We start from the raw sequence: 19,152 nt of genomic DNA on the forward strand, positions 1-19,152 counted from the left end.
AATATCACCAGAATGATTGACAATTAAGAAGACCACTTATTTTGATGATCCACCCAGAAAAAAAACATCCTCCATTATACCTTTAAGGGTTATTTTATATGGAAATAAAACAAAGAAAAGGATGTCTGCCTAGAAACACCTTTTGACTTTTAAGATCCATTTGGTCATATTTGAATCAACATAAATATATTGTGATTTTTGACAGAATCCATTTTCTCTTAAACCCCCATACTAGATGTTGTGATGGCAAAAAGCTGGTTATAAAGATAATTTATACCACATGGAAAGCAATCAGAAACAAGAACTTTATATTTGTTCAAAGTAAACAAAAGATCAATTCACCTCCAGAAAACAAGTTTCTCTTGGAGTTTGAGGGAACCAAGATGATGCGTGCGTCTCAGGTGACGAGGAGGAGCTGTGCGTTTTACCCCTGAGACAAACGCACTTCCTGCTCTCTCCACTGCGGGAATGGGCTATATAAATCCCCCAAAACTGACTCTTCATGAAACACTCCTAAAAGTCTGCAGAGAACCTGCGCAATCGCTGCTCTGTCTCTCTTTCTGCGATCCTTTACAGAGGCTTTAGGAGCGGGATTGCTCTCAACAGAAACTACCAACCCGCTTTAAAAGGTAATTTTTTTTTCTTGTCCTTTTTGTGCAGACCTTAATCTGAATGCCTCAAATTTAAACCTTATTTTGTCGGTTTATTTTCCAGAAGCATCTTCGAATCTGAATGGTACATCTGCACTTTACTTTAAATCGAAAATGAAACTCCAGTTACTTGCAATAGATTTAATAGTTATGTGCATATCCTGCGGAGTAAGTGTGCGAGAAACAAGTATCCCTGCTGCGTCCTCGTCTGCGTCAGGTGCCCAAGTCCATGCGCTTGGCGCTGCGCAAGGAACTGGAGAGAACCCGACTGCTTCCAAAACCAGGAGGAAGCGCTATATTAGTCAGAACGACATGATTGCCATCCTCGATTACCACAATAAAGTCAGAGGCAGAGTTTTCCCCCCTGCTTCCAACATGGAATACATGGTAAATCAAAGCTTTCATTCAAACGTTTACTTTGAATTACAGTGAAGAAGTTGCTGTGTTATCTATTTGATAAATGTCCTCACTGGTTCAGCATCTGCTGAAATGCAGTACAGCTATCTGTTTAAGAGTAAAAAAAAGTTTGCACTGACACAAAATAGCCCCGTGACCTTACTGTGAGAATTTGTTTACAAGAACATCCTTGGAAATGAATTTTGCTTTGATTTGATTGACTCCACAATGTCACTGCATGTGTTTAGGTGTGGGATGAGACTTTGGCAAAAACAGCAGAAGACTGGGCTCATGCTTGTCTTTGGGAACATGGACCTCCTCACCTTCTCAGGTTCTTAGGTCAGAACCTCTCTGTTAGGACCGGACGGTGAGTAATCCTTCATTTCTCTTTGCTCACTTCTGCTGCTCCTCTCCAATAGAACTGTTTCTTGGATGTAATGGTAATTTTATTGTTGCCTCATTATTTTCCCTAAGGGTTTGTGGACTGTGACCTGGAAACTGCACAAGGAATGCTTCTGTGAACTTTTATATAAACAAAAACATACTTTGACCTATAACCCATAAGGAGAAAAAGCCAAGCCCATTATTATGTCTTGATTTTCCATTTTTAATGAAAGAGAACCTACATGTGTTTCTAAAGTTTTAAGATTTACTTTAAGGAACAGCAAGAGTCCTGAATGAAACAAAACTAAAGGTCAGTGTTTTAAGCTGTTAGGCTCTACCCACCTAAAAAAAAAACCTAAAGTAGCTGTCATTACCTAAACTTCCATTGTTAATTTACTTTTAAGACCCCTTACGCCCAGAGGGTTTTAGGAGCCAATTCTGCCTGAAATGACATATGTGAATTAAGTATTAATTACAGCTCCTAAACTATAAATTGGAAATACAATTGTTTGTATTTTTGTGACAGAATGGCATTAAGGAATATTTTTCAGGGGGGATCACTATTTTAAATATCACCATGTCTGATTTATATGTGATTAAACAAAGAAAAAAATGAAGAATATTTAGGCTTGCCAAAATGTTTTCCAAAATAAAAAATGCAAGACACCATGAAACCCCAATTCAAACTCCAGATGAAGCCTCAGACATTACAGATCAACATGTTGACTATAACTCAAGCAAATGTGGACTGAATACGTTGTAGGATGTTCGTTCAACAAAGGTTTTAGTGGGCAGTGTTGTTTTTGACAGCCATCTTAGACTTAATCTTAGTCTTCTGGATGAAAACTATTATTAGTCTTCATCACATTGTATTCATTACATCGGTTTTAGTTGACTAAAACTTGAAAAGGTTTTAGTCTAGTTTTATGTTGCAAAAAAAGTTATTCTTTACAATTTCGAATAAAAACCAGATTCTTTACCAGACTGATAGTTCTTGCCTAGATACTATGGTTGCTGGGTATAGAATGCTGCCGTGCAATTCCTCGTTGTTGTTGGGCAGAAAACTTTGATTTATAGAATTCAAATAAACCTTTTTATGAATTAATGCCCAACTGTATAAAAAAGTGTCTCACAAAAGTTGTGAAAATAGCTAATAGAGACAAGCTAACAAAATGTACAATAAAGCAATGCTTGTAGACATAAGAGGTTCCCATTCAAAAGCAAACACTTTCTGATTCCCTATGAATTATGCATTACACACAGAAACTAAAATCTTAATTACTCTAAAAAAACAAAGAATAAAAACGTTCTTCTTTCTACTTTGGCAATTTTGGCTTTATTTCTGAGAATTTTCCCCTTAGTTACCACTGCTCAGGGGTCAAAGTAGATACAAAAAGAAATACAGAGAAAACCTACAAAATTGTCCTGTAATGCCAGGGCAATCCCGACCTAAATTGAATTTAATTGAATATGCCAACTAAAATGTTGAAATTTTTAAAGCAAACATAGAAAATGTTTTAATGACAATTCAAAGAAACATATATATCATATTTAAATAGATAGAAATGAGATGTACCTTTTCATCTGGCTTTTTATCCAAAAAGAAAACAAAATGCAATGAAATATGTTATTTTGACATAATTTATGGATTCTTTTTGGTAGAAATTAAAGAACGTTTAGCATCACCTCTTGTGAGCTGGAAGAAATAAAATCTTGTGAGACAAATTGATTTTTTAAGCTTGGCAGAGGATGATCAGCGACATAGTATATTAAGTAGTAAGAGCAGGAAGAGCCATACTGCTGACAGCGAACCATTGGCACGGAGGGAGAGAAGCTCAGACTCTGAGCTAAGCGCGTGCAAAGACACGTTTCTGCCCAAGCACAGCTGGAAGAACAGTTTGTCAGAGTTCAGAGCGCAGTACCGGTGTTCTGTCAGACAGCTGGCACATTCTGGATAATTTTCACCACGCTGTTGTTGCCATGTTCCATCTGTGGTCATGCAGAATGAGCATTGCTGCACGGCAGGTGGGCACGGCTTATACTGCTTAGCAGATTACAGCACAATGATGCATTTTAAATGACTGACCGACTACTTGCTAATTTTTCTTTTAGTCTTGTCTCGTCTCGTTGACTAAAACTCACACCCATAACTCCCAGGTTTCCATCAACAAAGATCCATGTTTAGATCGTCAATCCTCGTTATAAAATAAAAGGAGTGTCAACGAAATAATTTCGTCATCCTCATCCTTGACGAAAACAATTCTGGCTAGACTGAAATGTGTTTTTGGCACAGTGGTGCCAAAAGTGGACAAATTGTACCAAATGCATTTTTCCACTTATAAAAGGGAATCTGGCCAGACAAATATGCTGATTTACATTATTGGAGACCTTCTGCATAAGGCAAAGCCTTTGCTCCTAAGATTTAGCCATTGTCTCATTGAAATTTACAATTGAAGACACAATAATGTCACCACACTAAATAAAAAATAAGAACAACAGAGCAAACGTATGCACGCATGATGGTTACATCACCTGAAATGGTCACACAATTACCTCAGACCCCTCCTCAGAAAGGTCTGAGCCTCTAGTTTCCAATGATGCCGGCCATTAGGGGGTGTGGCTAAAAATGAATACCTGTTGCATTACTCCCACAGGTGGAATTTTAAATCCTATTGTATTGGTTTACACAGATATAAAACAAAAGGTATTTGTGAAAAAAAATATATTTTAAAAAATGTTTTAGAAATTTTAAAGCCCCATTTTGAAATGCATGTGGATGAAACACCATGTGACTGTATTTTGGTAATCTCTATAAATAGATTATCATTAGCAGGTGTCAGATGGTACCGGGCCTGTCAGGCTCAAGAATTAAGCAATAAAATGCATCACTTATTTCTAAATATTCCTATTTGCTATTAGAAACTAATATTTCAAACTATTTCAAATGAAAAATCGGTATGTAAGTTTTCATGAAACATGAAATTAATATTTAAGAAGAGATCTAGTTGGATTAGTGATCATAATAAAACATGGGAATAGCTGAGGTAAGATGAGGTAAGATATGATGAGTTTGTATGGGAAGAGGCAGATTGAGATAAGAAATATGATTAAATGCAAAAAATTACACATCGGATGCAGATGAAAAAACCTCGATAACCAAAACAAAAACCACCTCCTGAGCCTTGCCTCTAACAGGGGAAAATATTAGAAATCAAACTGCTCTCTTTTATTGAGTTCAGCCAACCCTTGCTGAGCTGAGCTATAACAGTTCTATTACAGACGCTGCGGTTTGGCACCTGTTTTGAAAATCTCATCTGTTGCTCATCATCATTTGCAAACACTCAAAATGATAAATAATTGCACGCTCACTTTGTCTGAATTTTGCTCACAGATATCGGTCCATTCTGCAGCTGGTAAAGCCCTGGTACGACGAAGTAAAAGATTACTCCTTTCCATACCCCCGTGACTGCAACCCAAGATGCCCTCTCAGATGTTATGGACCCATGTGTACTCACTACACACAGGTGCAGTACAAAGTTATTCATTCATTATTGGATTTATATTGGTATAAATTCCACAGCCATAATTTTAATCAACTAATTCCTTCTTCTTTCCTGATTTTGGCAGATGGTATGGGCGACGTCTAACAAAATCGGTTGTGCAATCCACACATGCCACAATATGAATGTCTGGGGTTCTGTGTGGAAAAGGGCAACGTATTTAGTCTGCAATTATTCACCAAAGTGAGTACGCTAAGCATCAAGTGAGAGATGTATGTTTTCACAACCTGATTTAGTGTTAAACAGAAGGTGCAGGATAAATGCTGGATCATAAAATGCCACCCATGCTGATTAAGGACTCAGATAACCCCTTTGAACCAGCAACAGTAAATAGTATGCTGAGTAGAACCAGACTTGTGATTTCCTCATGATCTTAGTTCTTTAATCCTCCTGGTTCGAAACACATTGCATGAGAGTAACAGGCTGGGGATTGCAGCTTAACTATTTAATGTAGATAGAGTCACACACTCAGCAGAGGTCACTGTTGTCCTCTTTGAAAGATAAAGTTTGTAACTAATTCCTGCTGGCATGCATATAAAGAACCTTAGCTGCGTTAAATCAATTTAGCAACTTTTAGTTATGGCTTTTTGCATAAGATTATCAGACCCATACAAAACTACTCATTTTCTCATATTTTCCTCTTTACAAAGTAATCCTACCATCCATAGATCTGGTTCATATGGTTTAAGATATTTAAAACAAGATTCTATTAAAGCTTCAGAGAAATGTAAAACCTCATTTGGTATTTTACTCGCTTATAAATCCAGATTAGTTGGAGCCATAAAATGAGGTTTATGGCTTCTTGAAAGGGAATAAACAACTCCAGTATAGAGACTTCTTAGCAGAAACTGTTAGTGGTTTCTGCAAATAAGATTTTACAAACCCTTTACCGTTGTTAGGTCTTGCATTGGCAAGTTACTTACACAGAAGGGAATTGGTACTCAAACACAAATTGAAGGGATTAGGTGAAGATGTAAGATAGGTTGGGTATGTATCTAGTGGTAAAGAGGAAGTGGCATTCAGAAAAACAGACAAAAGCTCATAAGCGTAAAATTAAGGACACTCTGGATAAACTGAACTGGGGGAGAGGATCTAAATATGAAGTCCATCCCACAGCCATCAGTGGGGAGTGTGGCCTAGTGGTTAAGACACACAGCCTGCACTCTGGGTCTCTTAGCAAGATGCTTAACCCCACACTGCTTTCCAAAGTTAATTTCTCCATTTTGAGATGAATAAAAGTTCATCATCAGTGACAGTTCTTCTGCCCCAGCTCTCTACAGAGGGCTGTGACACATAAATTTGACCTTTTAACAAATGTTGTCCCTATGTGAAACATGCTAGAAGAACAGAACATGTAAAAATGTTTTTTCTAGAAGGTAGTGATCCAGTTCTATGTTGTTGTTTTTTTTTAATCTTTATTTTATTTCAAATACCACAGAAGCATAAGTGTGAATATTCTGTTCCTTGTAAACATCTTATACAAGATTATTTGTGCTTCACTACCTCCATCCTTCACCTTATAAATTAAAACTCAATGCAAGCATTCCAAAATAAAAAAATAAATAAATCAGTCTTTGGTCAGTGGCTAGCTATTAGCTTTGGAGCAATCTAGATTTACACTGAATAGAAATGACAAAGGAGACATAGAGAGAAGGTAAGATACCACAGCTTATAACTTAAAAAAAAAATCCTACAGAAGAAACCTGTGCTATCCCTTTATTGAAAGAAGAATACATCTTTCAAGGCTCTGCTTTGAAAAAATGTCCTAAAATCTTTTACAAAGGACAAAGTTTAATTATCCCCAATGCATCTATAAATCTTTATCAAAAAGTAGTTCATTACTAATGTTTCAGGAAGCTTTTCATTTAACTTCTGAGAACTTTTTTTTACCAAACCTTATTTATTTACAACCCAGTTCTTTGATTTGTTTAAATTAGAAATGATTTAAAGATTTTGCAACACAGGTGTTCAAATTAGCAACTAAAAAGTTCTACGTCATTGCGATTATTCACCACTGTATGATAAATCAAGGACTTTTGTGCCAAACTTTTACTTTAAGGATGGAAAGTTGTGCCATCCCCAAACCTTTTCATTCATTGGGAATGCTATTTTTTTTTACTTTTTTTTAGGGGCAACTGGATCGGAGAGGCTCCCTACAAGGTTGGCGTCCCATGCTCCGCCTGCCCTCCCAGCTACGGGGGCTCATGCAGCAACAACATGTGCTTCCCAGCTCTCAAGACTAACTACCTGCACTGGTTTAAATAAACATAAGCTTCCAACCAACATGAGCCAAAAACCTAGAGTACCACAGAGAAATTATTTTTAATCTAGTAAGGATTTGCACAACAGTCGAGCAATAATGCTTTTCTGTATATATGAGCGTATTTATGGAAAGACGTATAGATTTAAGGGCACCTGACATTTTTAGTAACTTGAAAATGTAGTTATCTGTAAATGAGTTCTGTTCCTTTGTTCTCAGTTTGCAGCATATATTAGAAATTATGAAATGTATAAATATGTTTATAAGACCAATGGGTTATTTTAACAATGTAAACTTTTATGTGGTCTTCAAACTCATTGTATTAACTGGTTACAATGGGGGTCAATAAGGAGATCGCAGCCATACAGCTCCTCATTTCAGCTCACTTTGGTGCTATTGGCATCACACCTTCATGTTGTGTGACTGCCTACACAAAAATGTTGAGATCAAACAGGATTATAAGGATCAAAGCTCTTGACCTTAGAGGGAAACCTCCACTGGCAGCGTTTTCATGCTGACTTGCAAAATTTACACATAAAGCACTTGCTACCTTATGGTAAATAGAATTTTGTTTTGTTATTTTCTGTTCCAATTTTTAGGCAAAGTCCACCTTTTTGTCTATGTCACCCATTTCCAGTCTTTTGATGATGGTGCAAGTTTTAAACACATCTAACTGGAAAGGTCCAGCTTTGCATGCTGATGTAGACACAGACAACACCTCTGTTTTAAAAGGTTTACAAAAAAGTTAGATTGTACATTTTTAGTTGTAACCTGCACTAATTCACCTCTGTGTCATACTGATGACAATTCATCTGGGCATTTTGTTTTAATGGCTGTTTTCATCTACATTTTATATATTCATGTTAGAATAAATTTGATATATATCCGCTGTGTGATGACATTTACACACATATATCACCATTTAAGATTACTGGTTTGTTACACGCCTTCATGAGTTTTGATGTTTGTATTTTAAAATGATCACTCATTTTAGATTCTAGCACTCAAGTGCACCTTAATTGTTTGTAAATTTCTAAAAAAAAAAAAAAAGGAAAAGTGATTTGTATTTTTTTAATGTGTACATAATCATATAACTATGTGAAAACAGTTAAACTGTAAGTTATTAATTTTTGTATCAAAAACTTAAGTTATATAATTTTGTACTGTTTTATAAAATGATTGCATATATTCAGCATACTGTGGAGGATGAAAATAGGAAAATCCCATCGTCACTCAAACTAAGTCTTTTTTTTCAAATGTTGGACTAATAATAAAAGGTTTGATTCAAAATTCATTTTCTTGTCTGTTTTTGAAGGATTGCCTTCGAGTCATTGAGTCGATGCAATCAGCTGGTTTTCCTTGGATAGAAAACTTTGTATCAGTTTGAGTGTATGATCTAGGTGCATTATCTTTGTAAAGTGCCTTGAGCTGATGTGTTGTGAATTGGCGCTATAAAAATAAACTGAATTGAATTGAATTGTTTTTAACGGGCTAATGCTGAGTCTTAAAGTGTGTTTGGTCTTTTACTTCAATATAAATAATAGAATAGAATAGAACAGAACAGAATAGTATAGAAAACGCCTTTGTTGTCCCACTATGGGGAAATTGTGGTGTTACAGAAGTAGCAAAAGTTGTCACACAATGTGGACCTTAGAAAAGCTTATAAAATAACAGAATAAGTGACATTTAAGAGTTAAGAAAATTAAATATTGTACTGTATAGTGTTTTACAATATAAATACTGTATATCTGGAGAATAAACAATCAACAGCTGTGAACATTTTTACAGTGATGGATATGATAAAATACCAGTAACACCAGAGATGTGCAAAATGACGGCAGCATGTTATTTAAATGACTAAGACTGAAACTGTACAAAAATCAACATTAATGTAACAACTTATTGAGGTAATTGGGAACAGTGATGGTTATAAAATCTTACAGCTGTTGGGAGGAAGGATCTGTGATAAGGCTTCCTGGTGCACTATGGGTGAAGCAGTCTGTTTTGATGTTTTGTTTACTTTTTCCGTCTCTATTTCGTTTCCTTTTTTTCAAGTCACCTCCAGACTGGTACAGAAAGCTAGTGTAGCATAAAGTTTTTTTTTCTTTTTCTAATCATAATACAATTGGGTTATTATTGGGTTATTGGGGGGATTATTGGGTACAAAAAACAAATGTTTGCAGCAATGCCTTGGAAACATGCTTAAGTTATCTTTCTCCAAGCTCATCCGTGTAACATAATCAGGACATGTCAAAAAGCATTTAGTTAAGTCTAAGAAAAGTGATTTGATTCCACAAAATCACCCTTACCCTTGTAATAAAGGACACTAACCATGAAAAACAACTACGGTTTTGGTCAAAATAACACTGAGAATCCTTCTATAGCCATTAACTAGTCTCTGACACCAACTTTCCACTTCTTAATTCATTACTGGCATGTTTGGGGTTTTCTTGTGTTGAAGTTTTATCACTATTTCCTCAAAGCGTTTTGTTATAACCATCAGAGATGGCAAAAGTACTCACTTTCCGTACTTGAGTAAAAGTACAGATACTTGTGTTAAAAAATACTCTGGTAAAAGTGGAAGTACTGATTAAACTTATTTACTCAAGTAAAAGTAACAACGTACAGGCTTGTAAATTTACTTAAAGTATAAAAGTAAAAGTAGAAACCACTTTTTTCATGCTGTTGCCTACATTTTAAATGGATGTCTGCCAATAGGACTAGATCTCCGTTGTGTTCATTTTCAATCATCTCGTCGTCCATACTACTATGCTAACGCCACCGCCACCAAGCTGCAATGATTTGCCATGAATGAATACCGCCGAATCTGTTGATTCATCTTGTAGTGATGCGTCAAATGCAACGTAGATTCCCATCCAATTAGATTGAGTTTGGTATTGATGACGTGAAAAATAATAACGGTAACTCCATTGAAATTATTCAAAACTAAAGTAACGAGCCAATTTTTTAAAATGTAAGGAGTAGAAAGTACAGATATTTGTGTAAAAATGTAAGGAGTAGAAGTAAAAAGTCGCCATAAAAATAAGTAGTAAAGTAAAGTAAAAACATCAGAAAAATCTACTTTAGTACAGTAATGAAGTATTTGAACTTCGTTACTTCCCATCTCTGATAACCATCATATATATTCAAAGTAGGATCAAATGATCTAATAGTCAGGAGCACAGCTCTGCTGCCCTCTTCTTGTTACTTCCAACTCCTTGTTTGATATTATGTAAGAAGGTCTTTTTGTGGACTATTGTGTTTGTTTTATACTTAAAATGTCCTCTGTTTTAGTATCAAAATAATTCAGTATTTAACTTATCTGTGCACAAAACGGGATTTGAAAACCTTGCTCTTCCCTCCCCTGAAGATATCTGTGAAGCTGCCTTGTTGGTCGGCTGACGAACTGTTACATCTGTCAAAGAGATGAACTAAAGGAACAGTGCTTCATGGGCTTATTTGCACACACACTGATGCTCAGATGTGATACACACACCTCTCATCCTTCTCGACCATTCATCCTGCAAGATGTCATGTTGTATCTGTGTTTGCCTATGTATTGGGGTTTTTTGCAGTCTGTAAACACCACCTCACTGGTCAAAAGGGCACAAAAGCGAATGTACTTGTGGAGGATGAGGAGAGCCCACCTGCCCCCACCCATCCTCACAACCTTCTACAGAAGCACCATAGAGATCGTTCTGACCAGCTGTCTCACTGCATGGTGTGGATGCTGCAGCGTCACAGACTAGAAGAAGGTGAAAAGAGTAGTGAGGTCAGCAGAGAAGATCACACGGGGCTCCACTTTCCCCGATAAAAGACATTTCATCCCAGTACTGCATGTCCCGAGCCCGTAACATTATCAATGACCCCAACCATCTGATGCAGGTTCAGCAGATTCACACTTTACATTCCATCACTGCTGCACTTTAAGAAATGGGAATGTCATGAGAGCTGTACAAAACGAAATTTCGTTATGTATATACTCATTGTACACAAATGACAATAAAAGTTGTCTAAGCCTAAGAGTTATGTGATGACATTTTGGGGTCATCTGAGAGTGGGAGATTTGTCATATTTGCAGACCTACTGCTATATTAACCTTTTCATTAACTAACAACTTGGACAAGGAGATAATCAACCAGAGAAGCAGCCTAGAGGTGCACTGCAGCTATGGAGGAGCAGCAGAGATCCAAAGCACAGGGGGGAGAGTCTTTTTGCAGGACAGCTATAAGTGATGCACTCAACAAATTGGGCCAAATTTGACAGTCATGATTTCAGGTTAGGCCCTCTTGGCAGAAAGAAGATACTCTGGTCAGATGTACACAAAACTGTACTTTTTGGTAAAGTGTTATAGCAGCACACATCCCCTAAACTCAAAAGTTTAACTTTATGGCAGCATCATGATGTATGGTAGCAGTTTAAGCAGGTACAGATTTCCATCAGACCTAATGGAAATCTGGATAAGAAAAATGTGTGAAAATATCCTAAAGGAAAATCTAACTAAAGCCGAGCATACACTGTGTGATATTTTGCCCTTTTCGGGACGATTTTCCGGCCTGAGAGAATTTTTCCATATAATAATAATAATAATAATAATAATAATAATAATTCCATATAATAGTGGGTAATGAGGGGTGATTAGCCTCCAATGGCCACCTCCTAATCAGGAATCGTAAGATTGGGAAAAAATCTAACAGGATTTGATATTCAGCCAGCCATCATCAGGTTGCATCAGTGTCAGGTCGCACAGTTCTAGAACATGCATTGTGAGCTGTGAACATTTAAACCCTGCGGTTTTGTCATGCAGATTGAGCTGTAGCTGACTACAACGATTGAAGTTATTGCACAGTGTATGCTCGGCCTATGATAAGCAGGAAAAAGACCCTAAACATACAGATAGAGAGGCACATTGAGTTATAAACGTCTCTTCAAGGGAAATATACATCCATTACTGAATAATCCTGAGCCCAGTTTATGTTTTATAAATTGGGATGCAGAAGTATCTAATGACTATAAACAAAACAAAGGAAAGAAAGAATTGCAGAAAATCCCACTTGTAAGGAGTCAGGTATTACTCTACAACTGGTCTCACCACGGTAAAACATCTTTATTATATATGCCCTCTCTTGGCTTCACTTGTATCTTAGTCATGACTTTAGAAAATGTTGCACTGTAACAAGCTGTTTTTTGATGTCAGTTTTAATTAAGTCTGATGGTAAAAACCATTTATCCAACGCTGTGCCACTTTGGGGTGAACTTTGAAACCCAGCCGGAAGGAACAAAACTTTGGAGCAACTCACATAAAGACCAATAAACAATTAATCACTCAATGAGATTATAAAAAAACAGCATATTTCCCGCTTCCAGTAACAAGAGCTATAAATCCAAGTGGACCATGTAGTATTAGTGCCTACTGCCAGCATTTACTGTGGCAACTGTCACACATCTGTATGCTCCATGTGGTACACTTCTTTTCTTGATAGCACATCTGACTTACGGAGCAGTTTTTGTTGAACTAGTTTCCCCTGAAATAAGAACGTGATGAAATGTTTATTTGAAAAGAAGACAGAGACCTTACATGGGCCATGGCAGACTGACAGACAGCAGTGGGTGATTTTAGGGTGGTTCATTTCCAAGTGTGCAAGGGGATTTATTGCATTCCAGTTATGCTGTGAAGTCAGAGAAGTAGGTTCTAGCAGTTAAAGATGTGAAAGAACGAAGGGATACTATGTGTGGAGAAGAGTCAGAGAAGAGTGGTCTTTTTTTCTGTCTGAATATTTACTCAAGACAGATATTGTTTCAAATTTGAAGTCAAGCCATTTGATTTTTTTCCTTATTCAAGGAAGTCTTATTGTAGAATAGGAATGTGGGATAATACAATTTTTTTAACAAACAGAGCTGCCATTAGCAGTAGTAGAATGGCAACAATAAAGAGATCAAGTGTGTTGTTTTGTCTGCAGCATCTTCACAGTGAAGCTAGTGACTTTATAGACAACTACTTGAAGGCCAGCAGCCCTCTGAAACTCTCTGAAGCAAAACAATAAAACACATTTGTTGTTGCGTCATTTAAAAATATGACCCTGATGCTATGGTATTCCTATCAGGTCAACAATAATCAAACCTTGTTTTAGATTGGTTTATGAGTGTGTGTGTGTGTGTGTGTGTGTGTGTGTGGTGTTAACTGATATTTAAATGGTTTAAAGTGCAGCAGAATATTTTTTCCCCACTGACCATTATACCACTACCAGGCTGAAGAACTGAGACCAGAACAGGATGGATCTATTTTTTTATCTTAACTATGTCGAATTCTTTCCTTCCTTTTGAACGCAAAAGCTGAAATCGAGTTTAACAGACCCAGGAATTTTTTTCTTTTTTTATCTGGCATGAGAGAGTTCAATGTTTAGGGTTTTCCCATGTACTCTTGGATGGTATTGCGCATAACTTCGTTATAATCAGTGATTATTTAAGCTCATAAACAAGTAGCTCTGCTTTGGAAGAATGTGATTGATAATAAACACACCAGTCAACCATTCTGGTGTCCCACATGTCAGTTTGCCGGCTCACTGACACGGAAAAACAAGTATTAACTCCAAACTGCATACTATGTATGGTTGTATGAGAGCTGAATGTGGCGCACTTATAAAATGCTTTGAGTGATCTGTGTGACAAAGGCTAAGTCCATTAAACATTCTATTCAGGTCATGGATGACATTTTTGGAGGGGACTGGGGGGACATGTCCCCTGCACTGCCTCAAACGTCCGTTTTGGTCCCCTGCACATTTACACTTTGAAAAAAACAATGTTAGGCAACAATACACATTCATTCATCGAGCACTAGGAACAAGCGCAAAACCGCAGCTCAAAATGAAGCCTGTTTCCCTGAGTTTAGGCCGCCCAGAAGCTCCTGATTGGCCCACTGTCTTTTCTTGTGTGATTGGCTGTCACCGCTGTAACTCCTGAGGAGCTCACTTTACAAACTTCTGATGGGCCACTGAATCGGGTCTGTGATTGGATGGTCAAAAAAGCTGAAGTTAGTTATGTCAAGGAAATCAAAATTTCCTCCATGATTCAGGTCACCAAACAGCTTAATCAGTTACCCTGCTCCATCAGAGTCATTGGAAAGCACGGTCCCCCTTATCTTTACTTCTCATCGCTTGTATAATGAAAAAAGTGGAACACAAAACTGATTCAGTTTCTTTTAACCAATGCTTTTTTGCCCCTTTCTCTAGATGCTGCCCTGGGAAACCACCTATGTTGACACAGCCAGTCCTCCATTAGTATGATTCATATCTGAGCAGAAACACTGCAAGTACACTAGTACCCTCAGGATCAGCAATAGGAAACACACATGTAGCGTTAACATATTATGCTTTATTGTGTGAAATCTTTTGGCCATGGTGCAGAAATTACATACTTTATATCAGGTAAGTCAGTTTGCTTGAAAACACCAAAATAATATTATAATATATTTGCAGTAAATAGAATTTAAGTAGATTAGAAGTGGAGCCGCCAACACCTTCCTTTTACAAATATTTCGTCAGGCACTTGTATATGTGCAGATGGTCAGTTTTCTGCTGATTGCTGCACAGCTTGGAGATATTATTCTCTTTATTCTACTGTAAGTACTCTACAACCTCTTTGCCCTCAGTGACTTTAGAGAATGCTTAAAATCTTGGCTTAACTGTGTCTCTGGAGGGTTATTGGAAGAGATTTCTCTCTAATTCAATGTATTTTTTTTCTCTTGTTGTTGTTCAGTCCTTTCTTGGAAGCACTACAGCTATGTTTGTTTAGCTCCCTTTTGCAGCTCAGCCAGCGGAAATGTACCCAGTACCCTGAGTAAGCCTTACTTTATAAACCGCATGTCTCTTTCTGGCAAAGCAGCGATGCAACATGAATTGGAGCTATAATATCTTTAATATTCAAGCCCTTTTTCAGTATTTCAAAAACAGAATTTTGATTGTTCTGCAAACATCTGATAAATATGTTTTCTGCATAAATGCACTCCCTCCATGTCCTAAGATGTTTCTTAAATGGTCCAAATTTGATTTTAGTTGAATGTTTCTAACTTGTATGCAGGTCAGATGACAGGCTGCTGAGAGAAATGTCTCCCTAAATCGAATCTCAGCACGTTGAAGAATGTTTTGAGATCTCCTTGAGTGTTTGCATACACATGTGAAACCTTGTTACCACCATAAATCTTTCAGCAAAAAGTTACCAGCACGTCTTTTTTCCCCCCCCTAGTAGTTATTCTGTTAAATTGGATGCCATTCCCCCCCAAAAAGAGCAAAAAAATAATAAAAAATGTAGCTACGGGGTCATTTTGTGGTGTCTCAGACTCTCCATTGTCTGTTTTAGTTGGGGATGCTGTTTATTCAGGATGGGTTTTTATAAAATGTGGTAAATATGCGTCATTTCATAGAGGTTATTTTGCATATTTTACATGTTCTCCAAATCCTTGAAGAATGCAACTTACAGTTTTTATTGTAATCAGCCCACAAAACTATACGATATAGCTTTAGCTGGCTTATAATGTTTTATAGTCTTATAATGGTTTATATTATGATCTATTTTTGTATCAGTGACTGTTTCCAGTATAATATAAATAAAGCATAATTGGCATACTTCTGTGTAGATACTGCACGTTAAAACAGAGGGGGTAAGCTGCTTTTATGTCATAAAATTGTGTAGTCTAGAATCAACCTCATATGTCGCACTGAAGTTAATGACATGTTGTGAACTTTACATGTTAGAGGACATAAGAATAAATCTACAGCATGTTTTATGTAGAGTGAAACTACACTTGACCTCCACAGTTTAGTCTAAGAGCCCAAACTAAAGTACAGGTTTTAGCCCTCCTGTAGTCTTAGTCTTGGATGAGGCCATGAGGGGCCCAGCAGGGACTTCAGAAAAGCGACATCCTGCAGCTGCGAGTTTCAGGCCAAAATCAATGTCCTCTCAGAAGCACAGTGCTGGGAAACTGGTGCTTAATCAGATGGGCTTCGTCCTTTTGCTGTCAGCTCATTTTCATGCCAAGCTCAGAGAGGGCTTTGAACCTGCATGCTGGTTTCTCTGATCCTTTAACTTTCAACTGCTTATAATGTCTATGTGTTTGTTCTACTTTGTCAGACCAGCTTAAGTTGATTCGAGCATCTGTGAAGATCGGTTTTCATGCAAAGATTTTGAATTAGATCAATATTGGTGCTTTTTTTCTCTATGTTTAAGTAAGATCCCTGTATTTCCTTCCTCCACCTTCACGTCTATGGAATTCACTGTAAGTGCTAAGATTAAGGATCTCCACAGCAAGAATGTGCTGCCGCCATCTTTTCTTACACTGCCACATATATCTGCCATGTTCTACGATGGTGAAGGCCAAAAACGCAAACAGGAGTTGAAAACCTTCATGAGTTGAGAGGAGATTTAGATAAAGATTTTAAAACTTAGACGAAGGAGAAACAAAGGGAGTAATAAAATCCAAACAATAAAATGAAGAGTATGGATGCATGGCAGAAAAAACGAGAACATCAAGCAACGAATGACTGAAACAGAAAGCATATTTATATTGTAGGGATTGATTGTTTGAACAATGAACAAGTGAGTCCAATAAACTGAATGGGTAGCAGCTGTGCTGAAGTCATTTAGAGAGGGAATATTGCCCTACAATCAGAGGAGGAAACTAAATCAGGAAAGGAAAACACAAGGATTGGTAACTGAGTCACGAAATAGATAAAAAAAACACAAAAATAAATCAATAAATCAAAATCAACAGGACAAAAAAATGTATGTAAGCCACAGTTGTCCATTTTGACCTTATCTGACTACAGCTCCTCCTTTAAATTTTTGCATTGTATATTATTTCAAACAAGGTTTGTTGCAAACTATTATTTTTAATTCTTTTAATAGTCAGTTTCTTACTTAAATTCTTTAATAAAGACAAGTTTTTAGATAGCATGATTCATTTTTATCCGATCAGTCTCTTTCCAAAGCTATGGATCTCTGCAGCTCTGTCTTGCTTCTCAGATAATACTGTTTCCGTCTGTCTGATCAGTTTCGGTGGACAATCTTGTAAGTCTGCCATTTTCTTTCTATACTCAGATGATGAATTAAACACTCTCTTGTTTTATTCATTCTCTTTTGGTATTTTTTATCTTTTACAAAGCAATTTGTTCAAACCTCTGGGGCTTCACAGAACACCTGGATTTACACATAGATTAAAAAGCAAATAGGGCTCATTTTTATTTAAATGCGCTCCCTCAGGAGATTTCATTCAGTGCTGTCAAATATTTACTGTAAGTGACAGTTTTTGTTAATCTTTCTCGGGTCATGTAAAAGAGAATGCAAATAGGGTGATGGTATGATTTATATGCTTTGCTTGGTGTTATCCAAAGGCTGGAAATCCATCAACATGCATTGAGGTTTACCAAAAAATCAAACAAGAAACATAAAAAATTGAAATATTTTCCTGGCCTTGTATGATTTCTCTTAATATAGTGATATGCAATATTTCCAGATCCCAAATCTGCTGTCTTGGTAAAATATATGTGCACCTTTAATGCTTTAATGTTAGAGGACACTGACATCTGGTGGTTACGAAAACTCAACATTATATTCTTTCCCTTTTTACTAAACTCCAGATGTTTCCTGCGAACTTTCCTTGAAAGTTTAATGTTACAGCATTGCCATGTGGAATCTATTAAAAATACCACTACCATTGTTGAGGAGGCCAGAAAAAAAAACCCAACCAAAACAAAACTGTAATTTAATAAAGTGTTGTGTGCCATAAGATGACACATTAGTTGGATTGGAGAAATAAAGTCAGTCGAACTTTCTTGTTAAAGTGTACATATTGTTTTTTTTTCTTATTGTTGTTTTAATGTAAAAAAAAATATTTATATTGGAAAAACTATTCTCTCTGTTTTTGTCATTAGCCATTTAGACTTCATAAGAACTAAAATGAACTTATATTTTCTGTTTCATAGATTTTTAGGAACTGCTGTCCTGCTTTGTTAATATCTTCTAATTTGAACACATACAGCCTTACTTTTTATTTTGTAAGTTTTATTTTTTTCTCTATTCACAACCTTCTTTTATTCTTCTCCTGTTTTTTTCTTCATTGGATCTGCTCTTTTTTTGTACTTCTTAGTATTTAGGGCCACAGTCTTTCCTGGTGCATATCCCATTTTCTTTATTATTCCACGATATTTGCACCATGAGTCTGCTTTGGGTCCGTATTTCTGTGTTCTAGAGTATCTGAGTAATATTTATGTCAATGATATATTATTTTGCAGAAAATTAAGAATGTAAAAGCTTCCAAATCCTTTTAGACTAACAAAAAATGCCAGAGAAACTATCAACTTCCCACAGCATAATATTTTTCCTTTTACATCTGGTCCATTTTTCTGGATTTCATCAGTATTTGTAAGTAGTAATAATACTTCCAAATACTGTTCTGAGATTGCTAGTTCTGAGATTGATGCAACCAATTTACTCCTAAAGATGGAACTTGGTTCTGCAAATCAAGTATTAGCTGAGTTAAAGCAGGCTTATTTCAGATTATTTTATAATCAATTATTAATATGAGTGACAAATTGAAAACTCTGTAACATAGAAAATGTATGGAGGTACATTGGAATAAAACAAATTTTGAATTATTACTATGAATTTGAATTTGCAAAGACAAAATAATACTTGGCCACTTGGAGTCAAATTCAATAATCAAAGTAGTCCTTCACAACTTCTGTTCTAAGGGTTGATCCAACATTGATCAATCATCTCTTGCATTCTCAGTTTTGCTCCAGTTGTTGCCACTCTTTGTAGCAGCGCTATAAAGATCCCTGTCATTGTAAAAAGGCAACATCCACCAGGCCTTGTGTAAATTTCCAGTTGATACAGACTGACCAAGCAG

General features: G+C 36.6%; 1 protein-coding gene across 1 annotated transcript; it reads left to right on the forward strand.

The window, feature by feature from the left end:
- Positions 1 to 470: 470 nt before the first annotated feature.
- Positions 471 to 8,544, forward strand: pi15a (peptidase inhibitor 15a). Its single transcript, XM_038267341.1, has 6 exons — positions 471 to 629; positions 715 to 1,037; positions 1,295 to 1,413; positions 4,822 to 4,954; positions 5,058 to 5,173; positions 7,120 to 8,544. Exons 2-6 carry the CDS (start codon positions 765 to 767, stop codon positions 7,253 to 7,255), a joined length of 777 nt encoding a protein of 258 aa, XP_038123269.1. The 5' UTR covers positions 471 to 629; positions 715 to 764; the 3' UTR covers positions 7,256 to 8,544.
- Positions 8,545 to 19,152: the final 10,608 nt, after the last annotated feature.

The sequence above is a fragment of the Cyprinodon tularosa genome, unplaced genomic scaffold (genome assembly GCF_016077235.1).
Source record: "Cyprinodon tularosa strain WSP-4 unplaced genomic scaffold, ASM1607723v1 ctg670, whole genome shotgun sequence".
NCBI classification, from domain to species: Eukaryota; Metazoa; Chordata; class Actinopteri; order Cyprinodontiformes; family Cyprinodontidae; genus Cyprinodon; species Cyprinodon tularosa.

Excerpts from the sequence above, each read along its gene's own strand:
- pi15a (XM_038267341.1), top strand. The coding sequence starts at position 765 with ATGAAACTCCAGTTACTTGCAATAGATTTAATAGTTATGTGCATATCC. Across the intron at positions 1,038-1,294 it reads CTTCCAACATGGAATACATG|GTGTGGGATGAGACTTTGGC; the intron begins GTAAATCAAAGC and ends GCATGTGTTTAG. Across the intron at positions 5,174-7,119 it reads GTCTGCAATTATTCACCAAA|GGGCAACTGGATCGGAGAGG; the intron begins GTGAGTACGCTA and ends ACTTTTTTTTAG.